A 22,549-nucleotide genomic window follows, 5' to 3' on the forward strand; every position below is an offset into this window, starting at 1 on the left:
TTGAATTTTCATGAATTTCTTCGTATATGTTTTGTCGAAACTTCTTCGTAAATGTTTTGTCAAGACTTCTTCGTAAATGTTTTGTCAAGACTTCTTCGTAAATGTTTTGTCAAGACTTCTTCGTAATGAGCGTAAAAGACCCAAAAATAATGTTTATGTTAGAATGTTAGATCTAACATGTTTTCTAACACGTTTTCTAACATCGTAGAAAACTCTCGAAATTCATGAATTTTGACACTTTCACAAAAAACATAAAAAATAAAGTTAGTTTTTTAAAAAAAATATTTTTTATTTTTATTGTAAGAACATGTTAGCAACAACAGCACCAAACTCTTTAGTTATGAACCCAACTTCAATGTTAGTAGAGATGAAAAGCTTCATTCCTTCTTCATATACTTTTGAAACAAAAATCCAGAAGATAAAGCAAGAACTTCTCCAAGGAGATTTAGACTGTAGTGCGAAAGATGAAACAAATGAACAGTATCTTTATGAAATGCAGGATATTATTGACCATCTACCTAAACTTCCTGAAATCCAACAACAAAAGCTTACTATTCCTGAATTCGACGAAATAGAAGTCAAAGCAACTGACTCAGTAGAAATAAAGAAGTTCATACGAAAGGTAAACTATGAGTTTCTAGGATTTCATTGCAACCACAAAGTCATGGACAAAGACTGCGATATGGTATATAAGAACATCTCTGACATATATAAATCTGGGGAGTTTAAGACCTACGACAACTTTGTTTCGTTAGTTGCTGAATGTGTATGGCAGATAAGAGATAAAGATAGAAGAGGCAAAGTATGGAACGAACAAATAAGACCCGCTATGTTTGAGTTAAAGAAAACCATTGACGCCTTAGTCATACTAGCAGGTAAGGTTTCAGAATATAACGCAAAAATGAACCCGCAATGTTCTAAATGTAAAGCAGCAATGAGGAAATATAACTACTCCGTCAAAGAGATAGAACGTATGCGAAACGACTATGCAGATTTAAAGAAAGAAGCAGAGAAACCAGCAGAAGATAAAATGGACATGTTGACATTTCTGAACAAAAACTATCCAACAGCTGACGATTTCCTTCTATCTGACGTCAAGAAGAAATATAAAGAAACCTTCGGCATAGTTAAAACTTTTGACATACTGACAGAAGAAATAGAAGCTACGAAATTGTTTAGAGTCATGAACCATCGCAACATATACCATGTAAAACGCTTGTAAATAGTTATGTTAGAAAACATGTTAGAAAACATGTTAGATCTAACATTCTAACATAAACATTATTTTTGCTGAATTCCGTATGAAATTTCATGAGTTTTGTATGTTTTAGACCATGTTAGAAAACATGTTAGAAAACATGTTAGATCTAACATTCTAACATAAACATTATTTTTGCTGAAAAATGACCAAATTTCATGAATTTCCTCATAAGATTGCTACCCTCGAAAAACCGAGGATAGAGATTCCGTATGAAAACAGTGAATTTCCTTAAGATACAAGATAGAAAAATAAAGTTAGTTTTTTTTAAAAAAAATATTTTTTATTTTGTATGTAAGAACAGAAATGTTAAACATTGAGTTTGAAACAGTTAGAAAGATAGACAATGACACCAAAATGGTTAGAATTGGTGATTTAAACGTAAGATACTCAAAGAAATACAACAAATATTCTTTGTCAGACATTATATCTCCATCTGGAAAGAAACCACACGACTGGGTTAGAATTGCTTCTACTCAGAAAATTTTGACAAGAAATCCTAAGCTCATGATATCGGTAAGATTTCATGGAACTACAGCATATCTCATCGACAAAAGTCTTATACCAATAGTTTTGTTATGGTTAGACCCAGTTGTTGGATATAATTTCATAACATATGGTTTATTCGACTCAGAACGTTGCAGTGAAGGCTTACTTTACATCGTTCAGAAACCGAAGGACTTCAATACAAAGAGATATAAGATAGGAAGAACATATAATATAACTCAAAGATATGACTCTACAGTCAATAGAGTTAAGGTTGTGTTCGTTAACGATATGAGAGCTGCAGAAACAGAACTACTTGAAAAGTTTGAGAAAATGTATGGTGCTCCCACGAAAGGTAGGGAAACGTTTGAAGTAGATGAGATAGATAAAGCTATAAAATTATTTGACGAAGTTGCTGAAAAATACATGTAAAGCGTTTATTTTTCAAGCTTGACACCAAAGATGGCTCAGGTAGTTCCTAACTAGCTCATTTATCTCTATAAGGTAGATTGCCTCATCTGCTGGGTCTATGTCGGTCATTGTTTCAAGACAAGTCTTTTACTTTTTCAAGACAAGTCTTTTACTTTTTCAAGACAAGTCTTTTACTTTTTCAAGACAAGTCTTTTACTTTTTCAAGACAAGTCTTTTACTTTTTCAAGACAAGTCTTTTACTTTTTCAAGACAAGTCTTTGACTTTTTCAAGAAATTTTTTGGTGTCAAGTTCTCAAATTTGAGAACAGTGGTCTTGATTTCAGACGATCCCGTACTTTTTCAAGACAAGTCTTTTACTTTTTCAAGACAAGTCTTTTACTTTTTCAAGACAAGTCTTTACTTTTTCAAGACAAGTCTTTTACTTTTTCAAGACAAGTCTTTTACTTTTTCAAGACAAGTCTTTTACTTTTTCAAGACAAGTCTTTTACTTTTTCAAGACAAGTCTTTTACTTTTTCAAGACAAGTCTTTTACTTTTTCAAGACAATGTCCGACGTCAGTCAGTAAATTTTATCGTCCAACCTTACAAATGTAAACTTATATAGTTCTATTTTCTTCACTAGGGTCTAACACCAAAGTAACCTTACAAATGTAAACTTATATCGTTCTATTTTCTTCACTAGGGTCTAACACCAAAGTAACCTATGTACATGAAATTTCACTGCATAAAAGGAAAAAACTTGCGCGAATCGGGATTTGAACCGAGGTCTTCGACGCCTGTAACGAGGTAGCCCATACCACTGAGCTATGAGCCGCTTGCATATTTTTAAGTAAAATATAGTATATTTGTCATACAGTGAAGGATGACCAAACTTAAAAAAAATAAAGTTAGTTTTATTTTTATTTATTTTTTTATTTTGTATGTAAAGACAGATATGACAACAACAGAGAACACAACAACTGCTATCGTTCATGAAGCTATAAATGAAGAATATGAGTGGGTTCAGTTTAACAAACAGTTACGTCTCATTCGTTCGGTCAAAGACGACATGTACCAAATGCAAAGTATTTTGACAGCATGTTTTGCTCCAGATACTAAGAAACCACAAGACTGGTTTGAATTAAATAGCACTCATGAACTCCTCAGTGAGTTTGAACATGTAGAACTTAAAAAGATGTACCAAGACAGACAAAACTTACCATTACATCTAAAAGGTATATATGTTCATAAGTTCCTAGTTAGTTCAATAGCAATGTGGGCTTCACCTCGTTATGCAATCTACATACTTATGCTACTTGACGAACTTTGTACAAAGCAGAGAGAAGATATGATGAAAGAAGACAAAAGCATTCAGAAAAGAATACCACGTTCGGTACCAAAAGGAAAGGAAAAGAACTATAAGTATATGATTTATACTGAAGAGATGGAAAATGAAGAAGATAAAGATATGGTTATGTTGCATTTAGTCAGAAGAAACAACAAAAGCTTTTACGACCTTGCTAAGATTTACAAATCTGACAGAAATTGGTTCTATCGCGAAAACTTACCGATTTCAATGACCCCAAATGAAGATGTGAAACAAATAGTTCAAGATACGTTACCTCAAACACACTATGATATTAAAGGTTGTACAATTCTTACATTCAAAGAAGACTTACCGCTACTGAAAGAAAAAATAACAGAGTATTTTGACAACTTCAAACAAGCAGAGTAAATGAACCATTTATTTTTCAAGCTTGACTTTTTACAATTTGAACTTTGTTCGCGTAGATGTGAATTCTGAAAGAAGTATGAGGGTCTTGTATGACTTTGTACTTCTCCCATAGTTCATGTCTGTCAAACTTACCTGCCATGGACTCTTTCATAAGTTCCATGAAATCGTCTTCGGACAATCCAGGGAAAAGTATAATGTCAGTAAGTATTCTTTTAACATCCTTACTTAAACTCTTTGCTGTCTGTACACAAATGACAACTGAGATGTTAAAGTGTCTGAGCTTCTTAAGAATTCGACACATATCTTGTTCTCTGTTCTTTAACAAAGGATGAGAAGCAAAGTCATCTAAGATAAGAAGACATCTGTGAGGGTAAGTCTTCCAATCGTAAGATTGCAATTTCTTCGAAATGTATTCTATCTCTTTCTGTTTGTTTCTGAAGTGTTTCTTCTCTAATATTCTCTGCATTTCCTCATTTGGGTCTTTAAACTTAGAATTTATATACTCATTTATAGCATTGTACTTCAAAACTCTTCTTTGGTACTTCTTTATCCAATCCAACAACTCAGAGTCTTTTATACATACTAACTTAGACTTTTTTATAATATCTTTGAACGAATTTACGGTTTGGTCAAATTGACCAGAAGTACTACAAATGACAACTAACTCATAAAATGGGTTCTTCTCATCTAGTTCTTGTTGTTGTGCAGCCATTTTAAGATAAGTGAAAGTCTTACCCGACCCAGGTGGTGCAATTAGACCTGTTATACCATTCTGAGCAAATAAGAACTTGTCATGTATAGGTTTTATCTGAGCATTTTCTAACTTTCTCTTGTTCTTCTTCAAAACATTCTCAAATTTCTTGTCAATGTCAGCAAACTTTTTTTCTAACATATTTTTAGAAAAATTAAAATTTTTATCTTTTAGAAAATGTCTAGCGATTTCGCTATCTATATTCGAGACAAGCTTTTCGACAGCAAAACATCTGTCGACCATAAAATCTTACATAGTGTAAACAAGAAAGGTGAATTTGTTCTAAAGTTCTGTTTCTGGGAATATGACAAGAACCATAAAACATTAAGCAGAGAAGTCTTTAAGTTTGTCAATGACAGACTTGTTGACAGAGATGACGCCGATTGGAAAGATGAAGTCCAACAAAAGTTCTTAGAATGCAAAGAAGACACATGCGCTGTTCTTGAAGATGAAATAGAAAACAGAATAGAAGAGCTATTAAAGGACAAAGAACTTTTACATAAATATGGTTCTGAGAAATTTGACATAACTCCACCAGAAAAGAAGAAGAAGAGAGAAAAGAAGAAGAAAGTAGAAGAAGAGAAGAAAGTAGAAGAGAAGAAAGAACCTGAACCAGTTCCAGAGAAAAAGAAATTTGACATGTAAAAATAAAATTTTATTTTTAGAACATTTCTGGGTCAATGTCAATGTTCTCTTCCTCTTTAGGAGCAAACACTGGTTTAGACTCTAAAATCTTTTTACCTAATTTACCTTGAACTTCAACTATCTTAGACTCATAATATTCATAGTCGTCTGCTTTCTTTGGTTCATAAGGTATAACAAGTTTGTATGCTTTGCCTTCTTTAAGGTTTGAGAACCTTCTGTCAAAATTTTCTTTGACTGCTAACAAACCTTCTATGTCTAAGTCTTCAAATTTCGCACCATTTTTAGTCACAATAGCAAACTTAACCGGTTCGATGTTCCAAACTTTGTCAAATGTAGACTTTTCAAAATGGTAGAAGTAAACATTCAAATAAGCGAATGGGTCTAGTTCTTCTTTAAGTCCTGACATATATTTGTTTACTGAAATATATTTCGTCATCTTTTCTATCGGATAAAAAAATGTTTTTTTTAAATTTACTCAGAAAAATTTTTCTTTGTATATACGCCGTTCTGAACATCTAAAAGATTTTTGACATTTGCCAAGAATGTACGTTTAGAAGCTGCCATATAACCATACTCTTGACAATACTGTTTATATGAATCGTACAATGACCTTTCATCTAAACACTCAAAGTTAGTCTCATCTATGAACAGTTCATATACACTCTTGTTTGCTTCTAACAATGTTTGTCTTTCTTCGGTATGTGGAATTTGTCTTGGATTGAACTTTGAAATATCTAATGTCATGAAATATGAGAACAAGTGGTTGTAAAAGTTAGGTGTCAAAGTTTCTGCTAAGTCGTCAAAATATTCTGTATCTTGCATATGAGAATCTGACGTTCTGACAACTACATATCTTCTGTCAGAACTTTCTAACTTCATCGGAACAACATTGTTTGAAACCATGATGAAATTTGCAACATTTTCACAAACTCTTTGGTCTTTATATTTTCTTTCAACAACTCCAACTTTGTCTGTTATAAGACTCTTCAAAGCATCTGAGTTTAAAACCTTTGTTGTATCTATACTTTGAAGTTCGTTACATACTATAAGTTTCATATTCTCTATTGAAGAGTTAAATTTACCGCAGATGTTTTCTAAGTTTGTCATATTCGGGTTCGAATAACCTTCTAACAGTTTGCATAAGATATCTGTAAAGAAAGTGTTCTTACCAGTTCCTTGTTTTCCAATTATAATGAGAGCAGTTTCATTTTTAGCACTTGGATGTTGTAAGATGTTTGCAAACCAACATAAGATATACTCATAGACTCTTTCGTTTCCATTGCATATAATTTCTTTGACATGGTCTAACCAAGCTTCTATAACATTTTCTTTCCATTCTACTTGTTCGTATTTATATCCAGTGAAGATAGAATAGAAGTTTGGAGAAGGTGTATAGAACTTTATACCTCGAACTGAAAAATCTTCTAACTTTGACAATAAGATATCCCAAGCATCTAACATCTTCATACCAACTTGTACAACTTTTATTTTCTTAAGTTTCTGTCTACATTCTTGTTCTGAAACTATTGTTGCTCTTGGTTTGTTAAAGACAACATCCCATTCTTTCATGACATAACATTCTGGGGCAGAGTCAACATAAATGACTAAACGTTTCAAATTCTCGACTGCTTTGTTATAGTCTCTAAATGGACACATATTTCTGAATGCTTGGAAGTCATAAAAATCTGAAACGTCTATTCTGTACATTTTTATAAAAATAAAAAAAATATTTTTTTTATTCTTGACTTTGTTGTTGCATTTGTTGCATTTGTTGTTCTTGAGCTATTTGTTGTTGAAGTTGTTCTTGTAGTACAATACTTTCACCAGTTGCATCTTCCAATTCGAAACTTTCTGCCGTCATTGACAAATACATAGGACATAAAAGTTTTACAGGAACAAAGTTTGCGTCAACTAAGGTTAAGTTTATGTTTGCTAAAGTGTTTGAGTTTACTAAAGCTGAAAACTCTGCATTCGAATGAACAATAGGCAAACCAGCAGAGAAAGTGTTGTTTATACGCATGAGTATCTTTTGGTCATAGTAGTTTCTGTCGACATTCGAATAGCACTTTGAACCTAAGTTTGAAACAATATATAAAATAGGTGTACTTAAAGTCAATGGAATAGATAGACCTTGTATGACACCTTTTCCTGTTATAGGAAACTGTTGGTAGTAAAAACCAGATATAAGTTTTGTATTATAGCTCATATCGTTTATACTAAACTCAGTCGGACATCCAAACATAATGAAACCTGCTCTAGTTGCAGCACATGTTACATCCGTCCTTAAAGTATTAAATAAGTCAACAAAACCTGTTGGTGGTATATCTGAGTAAGTATCTTCAAAGAAGTATTTTTTACCATTCACAACAATAAAATCTTCTGGTGTCAAAAGAGCAAAACAGGCTTTAGTCGTCATCGTGTTTAAGGTCAGTTTACAATATCGTCCTTGAGGACTTTGTAAGTTTGTTGTTATAGAATTATATGACTCAGGGTTTTTAGTCGTAATAGTATAAACCACTATGTCTTCTGCCATTTACTTAGCAAGTAAATTTTAATGAAATGTTGTGGTCGTCAAATATTTTTATGACGTCTGGGAAACTATACTTTAAGTTCAACGTTTCACCTCCTTTCATAACGTATATCTTGTCAATGACATTATATGAAACACCACAGCAACTAATGTCGGGTTCTATTTCTTTGATGTTTATATCGTCTGCCTCTGTCAAAAGTTTCAATAGTTCTTTCAAGACTTCATGAGGTGCAATGACATATGAGTTCACTTTTACAGGGTTGTGCTCAACCAAGTTTAACATTATACCTAAAGCTTGACAAATCTTCTCCTGAGTTTGAAGTTTGTTTTTCAGTTGTTGGTAGTCGTTTCGAATATCTGCAACAGAACTTAAGTCTCTGCTAACTTCAGGATATGTTGGTTGTTCTTTTACAGGAACTATTGTTATACCATCTTGGTCTTCGTATGGTTTCCCCACTTCAACATCTCTTTCTTTGACATTGACAACAACACTTTGACTGTTTGTTTGAGTTGGTGAATTTAACTTCACATCTGCCACCGCCATTAAACCTTTTGAAACACTTACGCTTCTATTTTTCGGAAATGACATTTTACTGAGAATAAAAAGATGGACGTATTTGAGTATCTCTTCGAATTGAAGCAGAACAAAGTTTACACACACAAACAATACAAGTTCATTGACAGAGTAGTTCTTTACACAAACAATGGAAAATGTTATAGAATAGCAGTCTTTGCTGAACCTAAATATTTTCATAAAGCAGAGAGAGTTGGTATAACTGAAATGGTGAAAGTTCTTGAAGCAGACAAAAATATAACTTCAAAACTTACAGATATTTCTAAAGGAAAGTTTATAATACAATATTATGTCAAAACTGGCGTACTGTCAATATTTGACGGAGAGAAGTCAGTTCAAGAACAACTTACTGACCTGCTGCCAAAATCTGCTCGATGGAAGCTGTCGTTATGCCAATCTGAGGAGCCCCAGCAGGTTTCATCGAACGAATCTTCAAAAGAGCATCTTCCGTGAAAAGTGCTATTGGTTTTGTAAACTTCTTTGCTCTCAATTCATCTGGACCGTCTCTGTCACCAGTATATTGTATTTGTACAGTACCAACAGTTGAAATACCACCCATAAAGTCTTCTGAGTCAGCAAATGGAATGCCAAGCCAAAAGTTTGAACGGTCTCCATTTGTATATTGAGTTTTTTGACCTCCTGTATGAGTCCATACTTTCACATATGGCATAATAGAACTTTGCATTTCAGGGTTAATGGTTGTTGTGAAGTTGTTGTTAAAGTTCATAGCATCTAATGTCAAGTTGTATGACCTCATATCCTCAACTGTAGAATATTCTTCTCTTGGATAATATTTGCCATCTATGTTTATATGATATTTAATACCAGGGTTGTAGAAGCAAGATAGTCATTTATAGTTCGTCTGAACAGTACAAACATAGTATCTGCATGTTTCATTGCAGTTGTTAAGGCAATATCTGTTCTTGCACCTGGGTCAGCACTTTGGTTTCCAACTTCACCTGCAAAGTCTTTGACAGATATTTGGTGTATAGGGAACATAAGTGGAACTGCAATTATTTGGCAGCTAAAGCATTTGAAATATCTGGGTCCAACATATAGACTGCAAGTCTGCTTTCTATTCTCTTGCATTCAAATTTTTCGCATGTGAACTTAACTGGGTCCCAAGCATCTCGCAGCAGCATTGAAATAATAGTTTACTTCAGTGTTGAGGTTTGAGAAACCAAAGTCTAAGTCAACTTTGTTTTTGCAAAAGTCGGCGAATGACATTTTATTTGTTCCCACTACTTCTGTAAGAGTGAATGGGTCTTGTGTTGGTGCAATGACTAAGTTATTTTTGCTTGGAGTAAGTTCGATAGAAATTTTTCCTGCCCAGTTTGGCAAGTATCTTAAAACCTGAAGATGAGGAAAGATGACAAAGGAACTCTAAGTTTCAATTTTACTTTTGGTTACTGCTGCTGCAGTTTGTCCAGAAAGGTCAACATAAACTCCTGGAACGTTAGGGTCAAGTCTTCTTATTTTCTCAATAGTTTGCATACTGGTCTGTTTGTTCTCTAGCTTGTGGTTGTACTGAGTTTCTCAAAGCGAACCATTCATAGTTTTGCCCATGTTACTGTTTGAACTAAGTCAGAGTTAGAATATATCTTATATCCCATGAAAACTTCTGGAGCATATTGGTATCCGACATAGAAAATTCCATTGCAACCTTTCTTGTCAGAACTTGGCAGAAGGTTTTATTTCAATGTCTTGTTCACGTATAAGAAAGAGTTGTCAATAGAAATTATATGAAACCTGTCCGCATGCATATCTACTGTTGTTGAAGAACCTTCTCCAAACTCACCTACGTTTCCATAAGAAACAGCAGTTGTATATTCGTAAGTTCCAGGAACTATTTCTGACCTTCTAATGGCATTGTCGCATTCGTTATACCATTCGAAACATTTCCGTTCATGCATCCAAAACTGTTGGCGTAATATTCTGAGCGGCGTACATTTCATATGAGTAAAATATAGAATAGTTGGATTATATGTCATAATAGAACCCACGTGGACCAAGCTTTACTTTCTTCCTGACTGAGTTTTTAACTCTTCTTTTTCCTTCATTGCCCTCTGCTTGAAGTTGTTGCATCTTTGCATTATGTTCATCTAGTATGTTGCAATTTCCCATGTCCTTTTTGCCTTTTGGCTCTGGTCGCCCATCTCAGGTAACCTATATCCTAGAAAGAGTTTGTCATAGTCTGTATTTGAGTCTTCGCGTATTGTTTGCATGACTCTTTCCTGAGTTTCCGGTTCAAGCTCTTCAAAACAGTGCCTGTCCATATGGAATAAGCTCGTTTCCAAATATATGTTTTTTGTAGCCATTCTGGTTTTCTTTCCATGTTACCAAACTATATCTTTTGTGAATGGGAAAGCTTTACCAATCTTTCAGTCTTGCGTCGTTTATTTCTGTAGTTGGTTTTATTTTGTCAAGGAACATGTTTTTCAATACTAACATTTCATCTGGTACTGTCCATTTGAGTTTTCTTAAATATTCATCCCTTCTCGATTCATCGCCTGCAAAGTAAGTTTTTATGACATTTTGTAAACTTTCGTTTGCAAGGTCATGTACAATAGGTTCTCTTCCTTCTCCCTCCCTAACTTTCTTTCTAAACTCTTCACCAAATATACCATCTCTATGGTTCTGTGTAGTTCTTTGAGATAAATGTTCTAGAACGTCAGGTGTTATATTTCCATCAGCCATGTTCATTTCATACTGGTCCAAAATATCTGCATGTTTCATATCTTTCAATGGCATTAAAGCCGCGCTTAAAATACCAGCTATATCTCGTTCACCATTGACTTCCATTGCGTCTACAACTTCTTGGAATTGTGGTTGTAAGTTTATGAACCACCTATCCGGATTAGCTTTATGACCCCATCTCATTGTAGTTCCATCGTCTGCAGAAACAAAAGTAGGTTTGTTTCCATCTTGGTTAGGTTCTGAATGAACTTTAAACAATGTTTCATTTCTATATGTTTTCTTGAAATTTAACCTTTTATTTTCACCGAGTTCATCCGAAGATTGAACGTTAAATGCTCGTAAGTAAAAAGGGTTGTTGTATTTGTGTACATTTTCTTTCAGTACTTCCATTCTATGCTGAATATTTTCATCTGGTGCTGGAGTCTTTTGTATGTCGGCAAACATTTTTCGATATTCTTCTACTATGTCAGCCGAATTTTTTTTAGACTCTTGGAAATATTCCATATTCTCCGCATACTCTTGTTGAGGGTCAAGATTTTTCGGCTGTTCCAAATCTTCATCTAGTTCTGTGAAGTTAGTTTCCAAAGGAGGGACTTGTTCGTTTCCTTCAGGCTCTTCTAGCTGTTGTTGCTGAACTATTTCTTCCATGTCTGGTTGTATCTGAACTTCTTCCTGTGGAGTTTCTTGTACCTCATCTGCTGGCATTTCATATATTCCGAGACCGTTTTCAACAATTTCCCTATCTACGTCATCCGCATTCATAAGCTTTTGTTCTTTCGTTCCGTCTCTATTTTTTACGCGTTTCATGACGAAAGTTGAATTGTCATTTAGCTCTGACATCAAATATCTCGGAGTAAATTCATCCATGTCATTTGGATGATATGCTATTAAATCATATCCCTTAGCGAGCTTGTATTTTCCAGGTTTGAGATTATATCCGTTTTGGTGCTGAGCCATAAAGCTAAATAGGTTCGGGTCAGTATTTCCATCCTTGAACTTTCCAATAGCTTCTTTATATCTGTCACTAAAGTCAACAGTATCTGGGAAACCACACTCTTCTTTAAGCATTTTTAAGAATTCTTGGTTTCCTTGTTCTCTACTTCTTTTATGTCCTTGCTCTGTTTGTGGTTGTTGTTGTGCAGGGTTTTGAACTGTTGGTTGCTGTGCTGGTTGTTGTGTTGGTTGTTGTGCTGGTTGTTGTGTTGGTTGTTGTGTTGGTTTTGGTTGTTGTTGTGGTGCATGCCTGTGTCTGTGTCCATGTGACGATGTAAATGTTTTAGGTAGTCCTGGTGCAGGTGCTTCTCTTGGAGGGTTTGGTGGTATATAAGTTCCACCAGCTGGCACATATGTTCCATCTGCAGCATAATGTCCTACCTGACTTTTCGTTCTTAAGAAAGCATTTACTAGGTCTGTTTTGGTCTGTTGTAACTCTTTTTCTTGACTTTTCACAACAGTTGCTCTAACGGCGTCATAGGCACTTTGAACTGCCTGTCTCGTTGCTGCATCTGTTATTTTCGTCATATTTTGTGCTACTTCTTTTAACTCTTTGTCGAAACCTTCAGACTTCAGTTTCTTTCCAGATGAGAAGTCGTTCACTTGTTTCACCTTACTATGAAGAGCTTCGAAAGCGTTCTTAAAGTCAGCATTTGTTAAAGCTTCATTTGAACTATCTTCATCCGCTTGTATTTTGTCCTTATTGACCCTATGAGTTGGGCTGCTTTAGCGTTGGCTTGGGCATCTAACCAGTCATTATTAGCTTTTATATATTCTGCGCTTTTCATTGCCTTTTGCATGGCTGCGTCGTTATTTTTACTTTCTTGTGCTAAGTTTTCATACTGTACGGTTTGGTTTTGCAACTGTAAAAGTTTTTCTGCCTTTACATTTGCTTCAACTTCTTTTTTATACTCATCGCTATCCATATATGTCTTCAGGGCTTTTTGTTTTATCTCTTCATCTTTCAGTATTTTATATTGAGTAGTATGGTTTTTCAAATTTATGACATCTTGTTCCATTTTTGCTACTTCTGCTGCTTTTTTCTGACACTTTTTTTGCATATTCCTCTGTACTTAGTTCTTTCAGTTGTTCTTCTTTCTTCTTTTTCTCTACGTTTAACTCATTGAGTTTCTTTGTGTGTCTGTCATATTCTAGTTTCTTTTCGTTTTCACTTATTTGCTTCTGTATGTCTATGTTTGACTTTTTGACATCTGTTATTTGATTTTTGAGTGAACTCAAATTCATTTGACTTTGAGGGTTATAAGCTGTTCCGTCTGCAGCTCCACCATAGCCTGCCATTTTCGCTAAAAGTGCCGCTCTTAAACCTCCACTCTGTGCACCAATAACTCGGTTTAAAAGCATAGGGTTGCTTGACATTTGTTGCAACATAGTGGGGTCATTCATAATTTGTTGTTGCAACTGTTGTTGTGGTGTTAGTTTTACTATTGGATGTTTCAATGCTCCCTTCCTCTTACGTATATTCTTACGTAGCTTACGTGGCATTTTAAGTGAAGTTAAAAACATTTACGATGAAGAAGTTTCGACAAAACATTTACGAAGAAATCATGAAAATTCATGAGGTGAGAAAACAGGTGAGAAAAGAGGTGACATCTCACCTCTTCACCTAAATTATATTTGGGTCATTTACGCTCATTACGAAGAAGTCTTGACAAAACATTTACGAAGAAGTCTTGACAAAACATTTACGAAGAAGTCTTGACAAAACATTTACGAAGAAGTCTTGACAAAACATTTACGAAGAAGTCTTGACAAAACATATACGATGAAATTCATGAGTTTTCTACGATGTTAGAAAACATGTTAGAAAAGGTGTTAGATCTAACATTCTAACATAAACATTATTTTTTGGTCATTTACGCTCATTACGATGAAATCATGACAAAACATTTACGAAGAAGTCTTGACAAAACATTTACGAAGAAGTCTTGACAAAACATTTACGAAGAAGTCTTGACAAAACATTTACGTTCATGTTTGACAAAACATTTACGAAGAAGTCTTGACAAAACATTTACGATGAAGTCTTGACAAAAAAGTCAACGGCTGGTCGGCTGGGGTTCGGTCCTCCTCTTGGGTCTTGGGAAAAATTCTTAGGGCTAGAAGGCACGAAGTGCCTGGAAGCCCTCCGAATATAAACTTCATTTATACTAAACATCTTCGGGGGCTAGAAGGCACGAAGTGCCTGGAAGCCATCCCCCAAGAAAAAAAAACTTCATTATACTCATTCATCCTCAGGGCTAGAAGGCACGAAGTGCCTGGAAGCCCCACTACCTTTTTTTTTTTTTTTTTTTTTTTTTTTTTTTTTTTTTATAAAATTTTTTTAAAAAAAAAAAAAAAAAAAAAAAAAAAAAAAGGTATTGGGGCTTCCAGGCACTTCGTGCCTTCTAGCCCTGAAGATGTTTAGTATAAATGAAGTTTTTATTCGGTATATTCTGAATCTTGAATGTCTTGGAAATTTTCTTCTTCTTCGCTCTCTGAGGTGAGGATTTCTTCGACTTCTTCTTCGTCATCTGGTGCTACGTGTCCAGCTATAAATACTTTGTAGAGTCCATCTGGAGGTGTCTGTATTATGAATGTGGTATCGTGTAAGAATACAAACTCAACATCCTGTTTGAATTGGCAATTTGAATTAGTGAATTCTGCCAATTTTATAGGATGTCCTTTGGTAGCTTTCGGGAAGCTTGAAATACTAACTTTGCCACCGTATGGAACTCTTTCTGGTGTATCTAACGCTATAGTGGATATGACATGGAAATTGTCTTGAAATTCTGGTAAAGGTTGTATACAATATAACCGTTTTGACTGTCCTGGTTTGGTAAAAAAGTATACGTAAAAGGACCTTTGCCCATACTCATCCAATTCTTCGAGATAGTTGTAGGTATTGGGATATATGCTGACATACTCAGCAATTTTCACATTTCGCAAATAAGTTTGCATATTTTTGGGGAAAAGTCTAATAAATTGGTCGATGGCTTGTAGTGCAATTAGGTTTGCTGTAACAGGCAAGTATTGAACAAACAAGTCCACGAGAACACCTGGGTCTTTAACTTCATTTTCAACTGGTTGCAAACTATCCATAACAGACTGAAACACTTCCGAATAATCGGTGTCGTCTTGAATTCCCCATTGGTTTTTGAGTTTTTCAAGGAGTTGAAGTCTTTTTTTAGCATATTGCCTGCGAACACGTTCAGGTATGGTAGTGTTTTCTTCTGTATTTTCTGTATCTCCTGATTGAAATTGCTTCGCGAACGCGAGGTATCTCATCTGGGACCTTGTCGTCATCGATGACGCGCTTGGTTGTTCCTCTGTTGTTTCGTTTGTTTGTATGGTATTTTCTTGAGTAGATTGTCTTGAATTGTTGGACAATTGGTTTGCAATTGGAGAAGACTGTAAAACTTGTCCTGTTGTGTCTGGTACAACTGTATCTGTTGTTTCGTTTGTTTGTATGGTATTTTCTTGAGTAGATTGTCTTGAATTGTTGGACAATTGGTTTGCAATTGGAGAAGACTGTAAAACTTGTCCTGTTGTGTCTGGTACAACTGTATCTGTTGTTTCGTTTGTTTGTATGGTATTTTCTTGAGTAGAATGTCTTGAATTGTTGGACAATTTGTTTGCAATTGTATGAGGAAGTTGCTTTGGTATTATAGGAGGTTGTAAGGGTTTTGAGAATGGTGAGACATAAGTTGTAGGAACTTTAACTGCAGAGGTAGTCGACGAATTGTTTGCAATTGTATGAGGAAGTTGCTTTGGTATTATAGGAGGTTGTAAGGGTTTTGAGAATGGTGAGACATAAGTTGTAGGAACTTTAACTGCAGAGGTAGTCGACGAATTGTTTGCAATTGTATGAGGAAGTTGCTTTGGTATTATAGGAGGTTGTAAGGGTTTTGAGAATGGTGAGACATAAGTTGTAGGAACTTTAACTGCCGAGGTAGTCGACGAATTGTTTGCGACACTTTTTCTTCCTTCCCATTAGACAAAAATAAACTGTTTTTTTCGGACCACTCATAGAAAAGTTTGAGATGAACCGTTTTCGTCAACGGTAACCCCCTCTATTTTTTTATTTTATTTAATAGTTACCGTTGGAAAACCGTTCCATCTCAAATATTGAATGAACTATAAACGTTTTTTGTTTTCTATATATGCTTTTTTGTCCAACGGTAAAACTTTTTGCACAACGGTTTTTGAGAGTCATCGCCGTTGACCGAGTAGTTTTTTGTGCTGAACAAAAAGTGTCATATAAACATCTGTCAAAAACCGCTTTTTAACTTCACTTAAAATGCCACGTAAGCTACGTAAGAATATACGTAAGAGGAAGAGAGCATTGAAACATCCAATAGTAAAACTGACACCACAACAACAGTTGCAACAACAAATGCTGAATGACCCCACTATGTTGCAACAAATGTCAAGCAATCCTATGCTTTTAAACCGAGTTGTTGGTGCACAGAGTGGAGGTTTAAGAGCGGCACTTTTAGCGAAAATGGCAGGCTATGGTGGAGCTGCAGACGGAACAGCTTATAACCCTCAAAGTCAAATGAATTTGAGTTCACTCAAAAATCAAATAACAGATGTCAAAAAGTCAAACATAGACATACAGAAGCAAATAAGTGAAAACGAAAAGAAACTAGAATATGACAGACACACAAAGAAACTCAATGAGTTAAACGTAGAGAAAAAGAAGAAAGAAGAACAACTGAAAGAACTAAGTACAGAGGAATATGCGAAAAAAGTGTCAGAAAAAGCAGCAGAAGTAGCAAAAATGGAACAAGATGTCATAAATTTGAAAAACCATACTACTCAATATAAAATACTGAAAGATGAAGAGATAAAACAAAAAGCCCTGAAGACATATATGGATAGCGATGAGTATAAAAAAGAAGTTGAAGCAAATGTAAAGGCAGAAAAACTTTTACAGTTGCAAAACCAAACCGTACAGTATGAAAACTTAGCACAAGAAAGTAAAAATAACGACGCAGCTATGCAAAAGGCAATGAAAAGCGCAGAATATATAAAAGCTAACAATGACTGGTTAGATGCCCAAGCCAACGCTAAAGCAGCCCAACTCATAGGGTCAATAAGGACAAAAATACAAGCGGATGAAGACAGTTCAAATGAAGCTTTAACAAATGCTGACTTTAAGAACGCTTTCGAAGCTCTTCATAGTAAGGTGAAACAAGTGAACGACTTCTCATCTGGAAAGAAACTGAAGTCTGAAGGTTTCGACAAAGAGTTAAGAGAAGTAGCACAAAATATGACGAAAATAACAGATGCAGCAACGAGACAGGCAGTTCAAAGTGCCTATGACGCCGTTAGAGCAACTGTTGTGAAAAGTCAAGAAAAAGAGTTACAACAGACCAAAACAGACCTAGTAAATGCTTTCTTAAAAACGAAAAGTCAGGTAGGACATTATGCTGCAGATGGAACATATGTGCCAGCTGGTGGAACTTATATACCACCAAACCCTCCAAGAGAAGCACCTGCACCAGGACTACCTAAACATTTACATCGTCACATGGACACAGACACAGGCATGCACCAACAACAGCACAACAACCAACACAACAACCAGCACAGCAACCAACAGTTCAAAACCCTGCACAACAACAACCACAAACAGAGCAAGGACATAAAAGAAGTAGAGAACAAGGAAACCAAGAATTCTTAAAAATGCTTAAAGAAGAGTGTGGTTTCCCAGATACTGTTGACTTTAGTGACAGATATAAAGAAGCTATTGGAAAGTTCAAGGATGGAAATACTGACCCGAACCTATTTAGCTTTATGGCTCAGCACCAAAACGGATATAATCTCAAACCTGGAAAATACAAGCTCGCTAAGGGATATGATTTAATAGCATATCATCCAAATGACATGGATGAATTTACTCCGAGATATTTGATGTCAGAGCTAAATGACAATTCAACTTTCGTCATGAAACGCGTAAAAAATAGAGACGGAACGAAAGAACAAAAGCTTATGAATGCGGATGACGTAGATAGGGAAATTGTTGAAAACGGTCTCGGAATATATGAAATGCCAGCAGATGAGGTACAAGAAACTCCACAGGAAGAAGTTCAGATACAACCAGACATGGAAGAAATAGTTCAGCAACAACAGCTAGAAGAGCCTGAAGGAAACGAACAAGTCCTCCTTTGGAAACTAACTTCACAGAACTAGATGAAGATTTGGAACAGCCGAAAAATCTTGACCCTCAACAAGAGTATGCGGAGAATATGGAATATTTCCAAGAGTCTAAAAAAAATTCGGCTGACATAGTAGAAGAATATCGAAAAATGTTTGCCGACATACAAAAGACTCCAACATCAGATGAAAATATTCAGCATAGAATGGAAGAACTGAAAAAAATGTACACAAATACAACAACCCTTTTTACTTACGAGCATTTAACGTTCAATCTTCGGATGAACTCGGTGAAATAAAAGGTTAAATTTCAAGAAAACATATAGAAATGAAACATTGTTTAAAGTTCATTCAGAACCTAACCAAGATGGAAACAAACCTACTTTTGTTTCTGCAGACGATGGAACTACAATGAGATGGGGTCATAAAGCTAATCCAGATAGGTGGTTCATAAACTTACAACCACAATTCCAAGAAGTTGTAGACGCAATGGAAGTCAATGGTGAACCAGATATAGCTGGTATTTTCAGCGCGGCTTTAATGCCATTGAAAGATATGAAACATGCAGATATTTTGGACCAGTATGAAATGAACATGGCTGATGGAAATATAACACCTGACGTTCTAGAACATTTATCTCAAAGAACTACACAGAACCATAAGATGGTATATTTGGTGAAGAGTTTAGAAAGAAAGTTAGGGATAGAGAAGGAAGAGAACCTATTGTACATGACCTTGCAAACGAAAGTTTACAAAATGTCATAAAAACTTACTTTGCAGACAATGAACCGAGAAGGGATGAATATTTAAGAAAACTCAAATGGACAGTACCAAATGAAATGTTAGTATTGAAAAACATGTTCCTTGACAAAATAAAACCAACTACAGAAATAAACGACGCAAGACTGAAAGATTGGGTAAAAGCTTTCCCATTCACAAAAGATATGTTGGTAACATGGAAAGAAAACCAGAATGGCTACAAAAACATATATTTGGAAACGAGCATATTCCATATGGACAGGCACTGTTTGAAGAGCTTGAACCAGAAACTCAGGAAAGAGTCATGCAAACAATACGCGAAGACTCAAATACAGACTATGACAAACTCTTTCTAGGATATAGGTTACCTGAGATGGGCGACCAGAGCCAAAAGGCAAAAAGGACATGGGAAATTTGCAACATACTAGATGAACATAATGCAAAGATGCAACAACTTCAAGCAGAGGGCAATGAAGGAAAAAGAAGAGTTAAAAACTCAGTCAGGAAGAAAGTAAAGCTTGGTCCACGTGGGTTCTATTATGACATATAAATCCAACTATTCTATATTTTTACTCATATGAAATGTACGCCGCTCAGAATATAACGCCAACAGTTTTGGATGCTATGAATGGAAATGTTTCCGAATGGTATAACGAATGCGACAATGCCATTAGAAGGTCAGAAATAGTTCCTGGAACTTACGAATATACAACTGCTGTTTCTTATGGAAACGTAGGTGAGTTTGGAGAAGGTTCTTCAACAACAGTAGATATTGCTTGCGACAGGTTTCATATAATTTCTATTGACAACTCTTTCTTATACGTGGAACAAGACATTGAAATAAAACCTTCTGCCAAGTTGTCTGACAAGAAAGGTTGCAATGGAATTTTCTATGTCGGATACCAATATGCTCCAGAAGTTTTCATGGGATATAAGATATATTCTAACTCTGACTTAGTTCAAACAGTAACATGGGCAAACTATGAATGGTTCGCTTTGAGAAACTCAGTACAACCACAAGCTAGAGAACAAACAGACCAGTATGCAACTATTGAGAAAATAAGAAGACTTGACCCTAACGTTCCAGGAGTTTATGTTAACCTTTCTGGTTCAGATGGAAATGCTGTACCAAAGTAAAACTGAAACTTAGAGTTCCTTTGTCATCTTTCCTCATCTTCAGGTTTTTAAGATACTTGCCAAACTGGGCAGGAAAAATTTCTATCGAACTTACTCCAAGCAAAAATAACTTAGTCATTGCACCAACACAAGACCCATTCACTCTTACAGACGTAAAGGGAGCAAATAAACGTCATTCGCCGAATTTTGCAAAGACAAAGTTGACTTAGACTTTGGTTTCTCAAACCTCAACACTGAAGTAAACTATTATTTCAATGCTGCTGGAACTGCTTGGGACCCAGTTAAGTTCACATGCGAAAATTTGAATGCAAGAGAATAGAAAGCAGACTTGCAGTCTATATGTTGGACCCAGATATTTCAAATGCTTTAGCTGCCAAATATATTGCAGTTCCACTTATGTTCCCTATACACCAAATATCTGTCAAAGACTTTGCAGGTGAAGTTGGAAACCAAAGTGCTGACCCAGGTGCAAGAACAGATATTGCTTTAACAACTGCAATGAAACATGCAGATACTATGTTTGTACTGTTCAGACGAACTATAAATGACTATTCTTGTTCTACAACCCTGGTATTAAATACATATAAACATAGATGGCAAATATTATCCAAGAGAAGAATATTCTACAGTTGAGGATATGAGGTCATACAACTTGACATTAGATGCTATGAACTTTAACAACAACTTCACAACAACCATTAACCCTGAAATGCAAAGTTCTATTATGCCATATGTGAAAGTATGGACTCATACAGGAGGTCAAAAAACTCAATATACAAATGGAGACCGTTCAAACTTTTGGCTTGGCATTCCATTTGCTGACTCAGAAGACTTTATGGGTGGTATTTCAACTGTTGGTACTGTACAAATACAATATACTGGTGACAGAGACGGTCCAGATGAATGAAAGCAAAGAAGTTTACAAAACCAATAGCACTTTTCACGGAAGATGCTCTTTTGAAGATTCGTTCGATGAAACCTGCTGGGGCTCCTCAGATTGGCATAACGACAGCTTCCATCGAGCAGATTTTGGCAGCAGGTCAGTAAGTTGTTCTTGAACTGACTTCTCTCCGTCAAATATTGACAGTACGCCAGTTTTGACATAAAATTGTATTATAAACTTACCTTTAGAAATATCGGTCAGTTTTGTTGTTATATTTTTGTCTGCTCAAGAACTTTCACCATTTCGTTATACCAACTTTCTTTGCTTTATGAAAATATTTTGGTTCAGCAAAGACTGCTATTCTATAACATTTTCCATTGTTTGTATAAAGAACTATTCTGTCAATGTATTGTATTGTTTGTGTGTGTAAACTTTGTTCTGCTTCAATTCGAAGAGATACTCAAATACGTCCATCTTTTTATTCTAAGTAAAATGTCATTTCCGAAAAATAGAAGCGTAAGTGTTTCAAAAGGTTTAATGGCGGTGGCAGATGTGAAGTTAAATTCACCAACTCAAACAAACAGTCAAAGTGTTGTTGTCAATGTCAAAGAAGAGATGTTGAAGTGGGGAAACCATACGAAGACGAAGATGGTATAACAATAGTTCCTGTAAAAGAACAACCAACATACCTGAAGTTAGCAGAGACTTAAGTTCTGTTGCAGATATTCGAAACGACTACCAACAACTTAAAGACAAACTTCAAACTCAGGAGAAGATTTGTCAAGCTTTAGGTATAATGTTAAACTTGGTCGAACACAACCCTGTAAAAGTGAACTCATATGTCATTGCACCTCATGAAGTTTTGAAAGAACTATTGAAACTTTTGACAGAGGCAGACGATATAAACATCAAAGAAATAGAACCCGACATTGCTTGCTGTGGTGTTTCATATAATGTCATTGACAAGATATACGTTATGAAAGGAGGTGAAACGTTGAACTTAAAATATAGTTTCCCAGACGTCATAAAAATATTTGACGACCACAACATTTCATTAAAATTTTTGCTAAGTAAATGGCAGAAGACATAGTGGTTTATACTATTACGACTAAAAACCCTGAGTCATATAATTCTATAACAACAAACTTACAAAGTCCTCAAGGACGATATTGTAAACTAACTTAAACACAATGACGACTAAAGCCTGTTTTGCTCTTTTGACACCAGAAGACTTTGTTGTTGTGAATGGTAAAAAATACTTCTTTGAAGATACTTACTCAGATATACCACCAACAGGTTTTGTTGACTTATTTAATACTTTAAGGACGGATGTAACATGTGCTGCAACTAGAGCAGGTTTCATTATGTTTGGATGTCCGACTGAGTTTATATAAACGATATGAGCTATAATACAAAACTTATATCTGGTTTTTACTACCAACAGTTTCCTATAACAGGAAAAGGTGTCATACAAGGAATGTCTATTCCATTGACTTTAAGCACACCTATTTTATATATTGTTTCAAACTTAG

General features: G+C 35.2%; 15 protein-coding genes across 15 annotated transcripts, besides 2 other annotated features; 6 read left to right on the top strand and 9 right to left on the bottom strand.

The window, feature by feature from the left end:
* Nucleotides 1-14,402: part of a mobile genetic element that runs on past the window's edge.
* On the top strand, nt 902-1,222 carry TVAGG3_0876530 (organellar and viral DNA polymerase type B; the record flags this gene model as incomplete). The annotated part of the gene is made up of 1 exon (XM_051250257.1): nt 902-1,222. One exon carries the CDS (start codon nt 902-904, stop codon nt 1,220-1,222), a length of 321 nt encoding a protein of 106 aa, XP_051085732.1.
* On the top strand, nt 1,904-2,176 carry TVAGG3_0876540 (organellar and viral DNA polymerase type B; the record flags this gene model as incomplete). Its single annotated transcript, XM_001285456.2, has 1 exon — nt 1,904-2,176. A coding segment is annotated over one exon (273 nt), but the record flags the coding sequence as incomplete, so codon positions are not given.
* TVAGG3_0876550 (uncharacterized protein) lies at nt 3,428-3,889 on the top strand (the record flags this gene model as incomplete). Its single annotated transcript, XM_001284557.1, has 1 exon — nt 3,428-3,889. The coding sequence occupies one exon, from the start codon at nt 3,428-3,430 to the stop codon at nt 3,887-3,889; it is 462 nt and encodes a 153-aa protein (XP_001284558.1).
* Nucleotides 3,906-4,355, bottom strand: TVAGG3_0876560 (protein of unknown function, DUF4106 family; the record flags this gene model as incomplete). Its single annotated transcript, XM_001284558.1, has 1 exon — nt 3,906-4,355. The coding sequence occupies one exon, from the start codon at nt 4,353-4,355 to the stop codon at nt 3,906-3,908; it is 450 nt and encodes a 149-aa protein (XP_001284559.1).
* TVAGG3_0876570 (uncharacterized protein) lies at nt 4,818-5,148 on the top strand (the record flags this gene model as incomplete). Its single annotated transcript, XM_051250258.1, has 1 exon — nt 4,818-5,148. A coding segment is annotated over one exon (331 nt), but the record flags the coding sequence as incomplete, so codon positions are not given.
* Nucleotides 5,757-6,392, bottom strand: TVAGG3_0876580 (uncharacterized protein; the record flags this gene model as incomplete). Its single annotated transcript, XM_051250259.1, has 1 exon — nt 5,757-6,392. The coding sequence occupies one exon, from the start codon at nt 6,390-6,392 to the stop codon at nt 5,757-5,759; it is 636 nt and encodes a 211-aa protein (XP_051085734.1).
* On the bottom strand, nt 6,427-6,992 carry TVAGG3_0876590 (uncharacterized protein; the record flags this gene model as incomplete). The annotated part of the gene is made up of 1 exon (XM_051250260.1): nt 6,427-6,992. A coding segment is annotated over one exon (566 nt), but the record flags the coding sequence as incomplete, so codon positions are not given.
* On the bottom strand, nt 7,021-7,491 carry TVAGG3_0876600 (uncharacterized protein; the record flags this gene model as incomplete). The annotated part of the gene is made up of 1 exon (XM_051250261.1): nt 7,021-7,491. One exon carries the CDS (start codon nt 7,489-7,491, stop codon nt 7,021-7,023), a length of 471 nt encoding a protein of 156 aa, XP_051085736.1.
* On the bottom strand, nt 8,017-8,359 carry TVAGG3_0876610 (protein of unknown function, DUF4106 family; the record flags this gene model as incomplete). The annotated part of the gene is made up of 1 exon (XM_051250262.1): nt 8,017-8,359. A coding segment is annotated over one exon (343 nt), but the record flags the coding sequence as incomplete, so codon positions are not given.
* On the bottom strand, nt 8,736-9,146 carry TVAGG3_0876620 (protein of unknown function, DUF4106 family; the record flags this gene model as incomplete). Its single annotated transcript, XM_051250263.1, has 1 exon — nt 8,736-9,146. The coding sequence occupies one exon, from the start codon at nt 9,144-9,146 to the stop codon at nt 8,736-8,738; it is 411 nt and encodes a 136-aa protein (XP_051085738.1).
* Nucleotides 10,947-11,953, bottom strand: TVAGG3_0876630 (protein of unknown function, DUF4106 family; the record flags this gene model as incomplete). Its single annotated transcript, XM_051250264.1, has 1 exon — nt 10,947-11,953. A coding segment is annotated over one exon (1,007 nt), but the record flags the coding sequence as incomplete, so codon positions are not given.
* On the bottom strand, nt 13,172-13,582 carry TVAGG3_0876640 (protein of unknown function, DUF4106 family; the record flags this gene model as incomplete). Its single annotated transcript, XM_051250265.1, has 1 exon — nt 13,172-13,582. A coding segment is annotated over one exon (411 nt), but the record flags the coding sequence as incomplete, so codon positions are not given.
* A 21-nt stretch (nt 14,403-14,423) lies between the features above and the next one.
* Nucleotides 14,424-22,549: part of a mobile genetic element that runs on past the window's edge.
* On the bottom strand, nt 14,749-15,733 carry TVAGG3_0876660 (attachment subunit-related family; the record flags this gene model as incomplete). The annotated part of the gene is made up of 1 exon (XM_001288261.2): nt 14,749-15,733. A coding segment is annotated over one exon (985 nt), but the record flags the coding sequence as incomplete, so codon positions are not given.
* TVAGG3_0876670 (protein of unknown function, DUF4106 family) lies at nt 16,377-17,339 on the top strand (the record flags this gene model as incomplete). The annotated part of the gene is made up of 1 exon (XM_051250266.1): nt 16,377-17,339. A coding segment is annotated over one exon (963 nt), but the record flags the coding sequence as incomplete, so codon positions are not given.
* TVAGG3_0876680 (protein of unknown function, DUF4106 family) lies at nt 19,194-19,547 on the top strand (the record flags this gene model as incomplete). Its single annotated transcript, XM_051250267.1, has 1 exon — nt 19,194-19,547. The coding sequence occupies one exon, from the start codon at nt 19,194-19,196 to the stop codon at nt 19,545-19,547; it is 354 nt and encodes a 117-aa protein (XP_051085742.1).

Source organism: Trichomonas vaginalis, chromosome VI (assembly GCF_026262505.1).
Source record: "Trichomonas vaginalis G3 chromosome VI, whole genome shotgun sequence".
In the NCBI taxonomy this organism is placed as follows: Eukaryota; Parabasalia; order Trichomonadida; family Trichomonadidae; genus Trichomonas; species Trichomonas vaginalis.